Below are 10,000 nucleotides of genomic sequence, written 5' to 3' on the forward strand. Positions count from 1 at the left end.
ACCTCTCTTAGTAACCTCTTAGTAATGTCTTTTAGTAACGTCTCTTAGTAACGTCTCTTAGTAACCTCTTTCAGTAATCTCTCTTAGTAACCTCTCTTAGTAACGTCTCTTAGTAACCTCTCATAGTAACCTCTCTTAGTAACCTCCAGAGTGCAGTACAGGTTACAAGAGGGAGGAGAGGAGGAAGAGAGGAGAGGAGAAGGGGAGTGAGAGGAGAGGAGTGAAAGAGAGGTGAGGAGGGAGATAGAGGAGAGGAGGAAGAGAGAGGAGAGGGGAGAGAGAAAGGAGAAAGAGAGTGGAGAGGAGAGAAAGAGAGTAGAGGTGAGGAGGGAGAGAGAGGAGAGGAGGAAGAGAGAGGAGAGGGGGAGAGAGAAAGGAGAAAGAGAGTGGAGAGGAGAGAAAGAGAGTAGAGGGGGGAAAGAGAGGAGGGAAAGAGAGGAGAGGGGGGAGAGAGAGGAGAAGAGGGAGAGAGAGGAGGACGGGACTCACTATGGCTCTGCTGGAGTCCAGAGGCGGAGTGCACAATGACATTGAGGAACCCATACAGGCCAGTAGAGTCATCATCTGAAGGAGAACAAGACAGAGAACTTCAGAGAGAATGTCACCAAGAACAGGAGAACATGAGAGAGCATCAGTCAGAAGGACACTGTCATCCATTTCACACTAATGCAGCAACTGTGTCTATAAAAACATGGTGACAACCCCCGCCCAGCATTAGAGAGCTCGAGGACACAAGCATTCAGTCGGAGGGACACAGACATTAAAATACTAAGAGCATTTCAGACTGGATTAAATTGTACCCTAATGAATTAGAGCCATTTCATTATAACTACAAACAATTGTGATGCAGGGATACGTGGTGTGTGTGTGTGTGTGTGTGTGTGTGTGTGTGTGTGTGTGTGTGTGTGTGTGTGTGTGTGTGTGTGTGTGTGTGTGTGTGTGAGTGTGTTTCCTGTACCAACTCTGTTGATATTCAGTAGTTATGTGTGTGTGTGTGTGTGTGTGTGTGTGTGTGTGTGTGTGTGTCCTGTACCGTCTTTGTTGATAGTCAGTGGAATGGTGTGAACAGTCTGGAGTTTCACACAGGAGTTGGTAAGCATCTGAAGCTCCAAAGATGTCAGAGAGAAGCTTTTAAAACCTGCAAGACAGAGAAATGGAACATCATTGTTGTAGCTCTGGGTCTGCAGTGTTCAGTGTGTTCAGTAGAGGAGCTCTGGGTCTGCAGTGTTCAGAAGAGGAGCTCTAGGTGTGAAGTGTTCAGTGTGTTCAGAAGAGGAGCTCTGGGTCTGCAGTGTTCAGAAGAGGAGCTCTAGGTGTTTAGTGTGTTCAGTGTGTTCAGTATAGGAGCTCTACGTGTTCAGTGTGTTCAGTAGAGGAGCTCTAGGTGTTTAGTGTGTTCAGTGTGTTCAGTAGATGAGCTGTTGTGCACTTACACTTTTTCTGTTGTTCTCGAATCATTTCCCTCCATTCCTCTCGCTCGTAGTCGGAGGAGATGAGGAAGGTGTAACACTGAAACACACACAGGATAACAAACCAGGTACAGTAGGGTTAGGGTTAGTTGGGGCACTGCACACTGGACAGGGAGGACAGATCAAATGCAGAAAATGCCATATAAACTTCATCCAATATTCTGTCAGTGTTCTAACACCGTTTAGAGATATGCTCAGTAATGTCTCACCAGGGGCTCAGTAAAGACTCACCTTGCCGTTCCTGTTGTTGACCCGAAAAGCGATGCATGGAGACATTAGAAGGAGCAGAGACTCCTGCTCACACAGCTTCTTCTTCAAGCGCTCCATCAACTTCCCACCTTTACTGGATCCCTGCTCACAGACAGACAGACAGACAGACAGACACACACACACACACACACACACACACACACAAAAACAATCTTGCGTCAATGCTCATATACATTGTATAAAAAGGACACACCTACAGACAGATAGAAAAATAATGCATGATAGTGTAGGTTAGGTGTTAAATGTCATAGGTTGGCTGTATGTAATATGTGTGTAATAGTATAGGTCAAGGGTTAAAAGTCAGGGGTTTGCTTTATGTAATATGTGTGTAATAATATAGGTCAAGGGTTAAAAGTCAGGGGTTAAAGGTTGGTTAAATACTGACCTTCACTCGGTGCGTGTCGTTCTTGATGATAGTATAGGTTAGGGGTTAAAGGCAGGGGTTGGCTGTATGTATTATGTGTGTGATAGTATAGGTCAGGGGTTAAAGGTCAGGGGTCAAATGTTGTCAGACTGACCTTCTCTCGGTGCATGTCGTTCTTGATGAGGGAGATCTTGACCTTCATGGCCTCCAGCTCCTCCTCAGGCATGAGAGGGACGGGCAACGACTCAGAGTCCTCGATGGTGTGGAAGGTCAGGTCAGCCAGGGGGATGTACCACTTACAGTCATACTGCTGGCCTTTCCTGCACACACACACGCACACGCGCACACACGCACACACATACACACACACACTGCTTTAGGTAGGTCTGTATTTATGTGTCCATGTCTGTTTGTATATATATATCTGTTATTTATGTATAAGAGTGTGTGCATGTGTATTTGTGTGTGTGTGTGTGTGTGTGTGTGTGTGTGTGTGTGTGTGTGTGTGTATATTCTCTCTATATCACTCACCCCCCGGTTTGCTTCTTGAGTTTGGCACACAGCAGCAGGTCTGTGAAGAGGAAGACGTGCCGCAGCTTCCTGGATCCCTCCACCACCTCCACCATGAAGCGGTCCTTCAGCAGCTGACGATTCTGAGGGAGCCACAAACACACACTGTCACCGCACACTGCACACCGGACACACACACACACACACACACACACACACACACACACACACTGTAACCGCACACACCCACACACTCACTGTCAATCTCACACCCACACACACATTGTCACTCTCACACACACACACACACACACACACACTGTAACCGCACACACCCACACACTCACTGTCAATCTCACACCCACACACACATTGTCACTCTCACACACACACACACACACTTTCACCCTCACAGTTTTCACGCTTACAGACACACAATCGCACAAACAGCTGTCTCAGCTAATGAACAGCCACAAGAGGGCACTGCTGGTTCACTTTAGTAGTTTGGTAAACTCACTTTATGTGTGCGGAGACGAACACCCCTAACCTGTCCCCTTACTCCGCCCCCCACACACTAATAAACACACACACAGACACACTAACATACATACACAACATCAAACACACACACACACACACCATCACCAAACACTCTGTGGCCCACTCAGTGTGTTCGCTTGTACTTCCTGGAGAGAGCAGCTGTCCTCTACCAGACTAAGGTGAGTGAGTGTTCGTGTGTAAGACAGAGAGAGAGAGAAAGAGAGAGAGAGAGAGAGAGAGAGAGAGAGAGACAGACAGACAGAGAGAGAGACACACAGAGAGAAAGACACTAGCTCTAACAGAAGAGAGGTCAGTAGCTCACTGCACCACATACGCCTCCATCTAATAATACTGCCTATCTTTAGCAGTCCTGAGGGACTCTCAGCTCAAAGACCTCTCTGAAACACACATACGGCCCTGGCGCTACACACACACACACTCTACACTACACTACACACACTATGAAATAACATACACATGGCACTGAAACTACACTACACCACACACACACAACACACACACACACACACACACACACACACACAACACACACACACAAACAAACAGTCTCACACAAACCTGACCCCACAACCACACAGTGTCCTGAGCATAAAAATCACACTCACACACACACACACACTCACACTCACACACATCTGAACTATTCAAATTCAGTTCCTCAACCTGCTTCAGAGAGGAAGGTAAATCCAGTCATGTCCAGTTTCTGACCATACAATACAGGGACTGTGACGTATGTGACATGTATGTGAAGTTAACGTGGCATACATCTGACGTATATGCGATTCATATATAAACAAACAGTCACACACACAGACACACACACACACACACACACACACACACACACACACACACACACACACACACACACACACACACACACACACACACACATGATGTATATTCTCTCTCTTCAGCCAAGCAGACTGGGAAATCCTGCACCAGATTCCTGTAAGAGCAGAGGAAGTGTCACACCAGGTCATCTGACTCACAGGTCTGTCTCTCTCTCTGTGTGTGTGTGTGTGTGTGTGTGTGTGTGTGTGTGTGTGTGTGTGTGTTTAGAAGGGAAAGGGTGGGAATGATTCCTTTCCAGGTCATTTTTAAAAGCTGGCCCCTAATAGAGGAAAGGATATGTTTGACTATGTGCTTATGTTTGGGGGGGTGGTAACTGTGTATGTGACTGTGTGTGTTTGTGAGTGTGAGAATGAAAGTGTGTATGTGTGTGTGTGTGTGTGTGTGTGTGTGTGTGTGTGTGTGTGTGTGTGTGTGTGTAAATATGAGTGTGTGTGTGCGGATGAGTAAGTGTGTGTTTGTGAGTGACGGTGTGTATGTGTGTGTGTGAGAATGAAAGTGTGTGTGTGTGTGTGTGTGTGTAAATATGAGTGTGAGTGTGCTCATGAGTAAGTGTGTGTTTGTGTGACTGTGACTGTGGGTGTGTGTGTGTGTGTGTGTGTGTGTGTGTGTGTGTGTGTGTGTGTGTGTGTGTTTGTGTAAATATGAGTGTGTGTGTGTGTGTTTGTGTGACTGTGTGTATGTGTGTGTGTGAGAATGAAAGTGTGTGTGTGTGTGTGTGTGTAAATATGAGTGTGTGTGTGCTCATGAGTAAGTGTGTGTTTGTGTGACTGTGGGTGTGTGTGTGTGTGTGTGTGTGTGTAAATATGAGTGTGTGTATGCGCATGAGTGAGCGAGTGTGTGATTGTGTGTGTGTGAGTGTGTGTGAGTGACTGTGTGTGTGTGTGTTAGACCACACATCTCACCTCCCCTTTCTTGACGGTCATGGAGTGGCGGCGTGGGGTGGTCTCCTCGTTGATGCTGGACAGGAAGTTGTGTGAGATCCTCAGAGCGTCCTGAAGCAGCAGATAGTCAGGGTGGGACGAGGGTGTGTGTTTCAGCAGGTCCTGCAAAACACACACACACACACACACACACACACACACACACACACAAGCATTGGACACACACTCACACAAACACACGTACGCACACGCATTGGACACACACGGACACACACACACACAAATAGTTTGGTGGGTTTCAGTACAAGGAATTGTACTCACACTCACACTCACACTCACACTCACACTCACACTCACACTCACACTCACTCTCACACAAACACACACACACACACACACACACACACACACAGGGAAGCATGCACACACATGCCTCAGGTACTTACATGCAGAACCAGCGTGCTCCTGGTGACTCTGTCCACCGGCTTGTACAGAAGATCTGTGTGGGGGAGGGCGAGAGATTCAGTCTTAATACAGGAGAGAGAGAGACTAAGTCTTAATACAGGAGAGAGAGAGAGAGAGAGAGAGAGAGCTCAGTCTTCATACTGGTGAGAGAGAGAGAGCTCAGTCTCATAACAGGAAAGAGAGAGACTCAGGGCCCTATTTTAACGATCAGAAACGCAAGTAGGACAGCGCCAAACGCAAGTAGCTGTGTGGGCGGTTCTCTATGGCGCAATTGCTATTATAACGGCGGAAAAAACACACTTGCGCCCGACGCAAATGTCAAATGGGTTGGTCCAAAGGAGGTTACTCAGCCATAGGTGTGGTTTGGGCGTAATATGCAATAAACCAATCAGAGCGTCATCTCACATTCCCTTTAAGAGCGAGGAGCGCATATTCCATAGCGGCTTGTTATTATAATGGTGGAATTACCTGAAGGAAGACCGTGAGGCCACCAGAACGTGTGTTACCAGAAACAATCAAGGCAATATTTTCCCATGCTTGTTTGAAGAAATGTTTCTACTTTTCATTTCTCGTTTGTATTTTTTCAGTTACTAGCATTCGTTTTTTGGTGGCAACATATTTGAAATAAAAGTCACAAAAACATACTTTCCGATGTTTTGGGTTCACCCTCACTGAATCACTAGGTTATGTATGCATGGTAATAATATTGCACCCATCGGCACATGCAGTTCAACCTCACGTCTTCTAAAGTCCTCTAATCTATCCTCATTTATGTCATTGACACATCCATGATTCATGGCAATGTTGTGTAAAACACTGGGGGGGACACGTATGTGAATACGTATGTTTAGCCCTCTCTTGGCTGTCGGGTGTTACGGGAAATTTTTTGAATTCCCTAGCATGTACTGTATAGCCGAACTTATTGCAGACTCTGATAGGGACAGTGTGCGTCTGTCCCCAGCTCATCTGCCAGAGAGAGAGCGAGCGAGTGTGTGTGTGTGTGTGTGTGTGTGTGTGTGTGTGTGTGTGCGCGCTTGCGCACGTGCGGCCAGCCACTGATCAGGCTCTCCTCTCTTCCGATCTCTCCCTCTCCCTCCCTTTTCTCCTTATCTCGCCGCAGACTGTGATATGGACAGTGTGCGTGTGTCCCCAGCTCATCTGCCAGGAGATGGCAGACATCAGAACCCCATTACAATTAACCTGAATCATTTGGGTCAATGTGTACGCTAGATGTATGCCTATTTTTTAAATATCTTGGATATGGATATCACAATGATTTCCTCATGTGGTAAATACTTTATTTTCCTTTTAATTATATATGGCTTGCCAAAAAATTGGTGTAAATCTCTCGTGTAGACGAGAGAAGTAAAGTGTAGGCTACTGTGCAGCCAAGCACGCGTCCTTAAAATAGCGTTCTGAATACCCGCCACCCGCTTCTGACATTAGACTAGCTTTTTTCTGGTCAATAGCGCACGGCGCACGGCATTGTTTTGAAACTGCAAAATACCACTTGCGCCAGAGAAACGCCTTCATTTCGACGCGTGCCTCTGGAGGGAAAATCCTGCTGTGCGCCGGGTGCAAGATAGGAATGATACATGCGTCGGTGACAATGTCAATTGCGCTGGGTGCAAGATAGGGCCCTCAGTCTTTATACAGGAGAGAGAGCTCATATAGACAAAGATACACTAGCCTGTTAGTGTAAGGTTAGGGTAAGGTTAGAGTATGGTTAGGGTTAAGGACAGTGAGTGCTGGTGTTACCTTCTAAAGAGTTCTTGGCATTCTGATCTTTCCCTTCTTTGGTGCCCCTGACTTTGAGGTTCTGAAAGAAAAAGACAAGTCAGAAGTAAGAGAAGATAGAAACAACACATAACCACTCTACTCACAGATCAAGACATAACCACTACACACATAAAAACATGTTATAATACAACAGTAGTCGTGCAGTATGTGTGTGAGGTATGGTGTGTGTTTGTGCCAGGAGAGTGTGTGAGGTACAGAGGGCCTGATTTACTAACAGGATTGCGCCCATTTCAGGCGTAAAATAGCGGACGTAAACATAAAACGGTATTTACTAAGGGGGCGCAGCGCATATTAACGCTTTGTGGTCAGGTTCAGTGATTGAGCGAACGTGAACCAATATATCTATCTCCACTTCGCTGAAACTTAATTTTCTCTTCCTAAATAAATACCACGGAAAATGCGCAAAAACGCCGTGCGTTAATGTGCGAACGCAGTTTTCAAGCAGCGGTCGCAATGTTAGTAAATCAGGCCCTATATAGGGCGGAGTAAACACAGTTTGCCCAGCGCAGATCTGGTTTGATAAATAGCACGGAAAATGCGCAAAAACACTGTGCGTTAATGTGCGAACGCAGTTTAAGCAGCGGTCGCATGTTAGTAAATCAGGCCCAGAGTGTGTGTGAGGTGAGGAGTGTTAAAATGGAGAGTAGTGTGAGTGTGTTAGTGTGGTGAGGGGTGTGTGTGTGAGGTACAGGGTGTCTGTCTGAAGAGGTGGGTGTGTGTGTGTGTGTGGTGAGGTACGGGATGTGTATAAGGTACAGGGTGTGTGTGTGGAGAGGTGTGTGTGTGTGTGTGGTGAGGGGTGGGTGTGAGAGAGGAAAGGTGTGTGTGTGTCGGGGGGTGAGGTGTGTGTGTGGTAGAAGTGTGTGTATGCGTGAGACATATCAGTGTACGTGAGTGGTGAGGTGTATGTGTGTGTGTGAGAAGAGTTTGAATAAGGAACCAGAGTGACTGTGGCCCTGTCATATCTATCCAATCTCACCTCTGAGATCTGTGTGTGTGTGTGTGTGTGTGTGTGTGTGTGTGTGTGTGTGTGTGTGATAAGTGGGCCTTATCATTTCTATCCAATCTCACCTCTGAGATCTCTGCAAACTGGCTGTTGGCCTGACAGCATTTCTCTGCTGTTTCCACGGCAACTTTATAGTTGTCCACAAAAGCCCGATACACACCCAGCTGACTGGCCTGTTGGGAAGGATAGAAGCATAGAGGAATGCAATGACCTTTCAGTCCAAATTAAATGAAGACATATGCCTATGAATGCCTATGAACTAAATACATATGCCTATGAATGCCTATGAACTAAATACATATGCCTATGAACACTTATGAACTTAATACATATGCCTATGAACGCCAATGAACTAAATACATATGCCTATGAATGCCTATGAACTAAATACATATGCCTATGAACACTTATGAACTAAAAACATATGCCTATGAATGCTAAGGAACTAAATACATATGGCTAATGTTCTGACTGGCCTGTTAGGAGGGCAAGTCAGAGTCAGTTCAGAGTCAGAGACTTGGAGATGGTCTGGTCATCTTCTCTAACCTTAATCCATGTCAGACTGGGACTTAGAGGAGGAGGTGGGAGTGTGGGTCTAGAGGAGGAGGTGGGGTCTAGTTTAGTGTGTGGGTTAAGAGGAGGAGGTGGAATCTGTGTTAGTGTGTGGGTTTAGAGGAGGAGGTGGGGTCTATGTGAGTGTGTGTGTTTAGAGGAGGTGGGGTCTATGGTAGTGTGTCTGTGTGTGTTTAGAGGAGGAGGTGGGGTCTATGGTAGTGTGTGTGTTTAGAGGAGGAAGTGGGGTCTGTGTTTGTGTGTGTGTGTTTAGAGGAGGAGGTGGGGTCTATGGTAGTGTGTGTGTTTAGAGGAGGAAGTGGGGTCTGTGTCATCCCATGAAAGAGGTTTTGTTTTCTCTTGAATCCCCATTCAGAAGCACAGCACCCTGTGGGCACAGAGAGCTGGCTGGCATTCACCATGGCAACACGATAAGTGCAGCAAAGACTCTCGCTAATGAAGGAGAAAACTCTGATGAAGGAGCTTGTCATGAGACAGTTAAATATTTTCTTTAAAGTGTGACTTTGCTGCCATGGATACCCCCCCGCTGCCTTCCTGGGAACTCTTCCTGGGATCCAAACTGGAGCCATGATGTTTGTTTGTTTGTCAATAAGGCCAAATGAAAACACACACCACACACACTTACCAGTTTCTGGAAGAGGTCTCCCACTCTCTGCTGTTGGCTCCACTGTTGCACTCTGGGTAGGAGGCTACTGTAGAAGTCCTTGTGGATGTCGTGCAGCTCAGGCACTTTGAAGAAGATGGTCTCGACCTGCTGCAGGGTCAGCACCGGCTGAGATGTGGTGGCTGCCGCTCGCAACGGCTTCATGGGCTACCGGATCACACACACCAGAGGCAGGATGAAGACACACACACATACACACACACACACACACACACACACACACAGTGTGAGTGAGTGAGAGAGACAGAGAAAGAGAGAGTGTGAATGAATTAATGAGTGAGTGAGAAAGAGAGAGAGAGAGAGAAAGAGTGAGTGAGAGAGTCAGACAGAGAGAGAGAGAGAGTCAGAGAGAGGGAGCGTGTGAGTGAGTGAGAGAGAGAGAGAGAGAGTCAGAGAGTAAGAGAGAGAGAGAGAGAGAGTCAGAGAGAGGGAGCGTGTGAGTGAGTGAGAGAGAGAGAGAGAGAGAGAGAGTCAGAGAGTAAGAGAGAGAGTGAGAGAGTCAGACAGAGAGAGAGACAATCAGAGAGAGAGAGAGAGAGAGAGAGAGAGATTGAGAAAGAGAGAGAGATTGAGAGAGTGTGT

General features: G+C 46.7%; 1 protein-coding gene across 1 annotated transcript in view; it reads right to left on the minus strand.

The window, feature by feature from the left end:
* LOC308376240 (breakpoint cluster region protein) overlaps positions 1 to 10,000 on the minus strand; it is a gene marked incomplete at its 5' end in the record, with an annotated part of 30,048 nt that overhangs the window by 7,177 nt on the left and 12,871 nt on the right. Inside the window, 11 exons of the mRNA XM_080852535.1 lie at positions 490 to 564; positions 1,034 to 1,138; positions 1,434 to 1,509; positions 1,701 to 1,820; positions 2,258 to 2,423; positions 2,635 to 2,756; positions 4,932 to 5,072; positions 5,357 to 5,409; positions 7,134 to 7,194; positions 8,247 to 8,354; positions 9,380 to 9,565. Coding sequence (XP_080708661.1) covers positions 490 to 564; positions 1,034 to 1,138; positions 1,434 to 1,509; positions 1,701 to 1,820; positions 2,258 to 2,423; positions 2,635 to 2,756; positions 4,932 to 5,072; positions 5,357 to 5,409; positions 7,134 to 7,194; positions 8,247 to 8,354; positions 9,380 to 9,565 — 1,213 coding nt within the window. The remainder of the gene's footprint in view (positions 1 to 489; positions 565 to 1,033; positions 1,139 to 1,433; positions 1,510 to 1,700; positions 1,821 to 2,257; positions 2,424 to 2,634; positions 2,757 to 4,931; positions 5,073 to 5,356; positions 5,410 to 7,133; positions 7,195 to 8,246; positions 8,355 to 9,379; positions 9,566 to 10,000) is intronic.

Source organism: Sprattus sprattus (genome assembly GCF_963457725.1).
Source record: "Sprattus sprattus genome assembly, chromosome: 15".
Taxonomy (NCBI): Eukaryota; Metazoa; Chordata; class Actinopteri; order Clupeiformes; family Clupeidae; genus Sprattus; species Sprattus sprattus.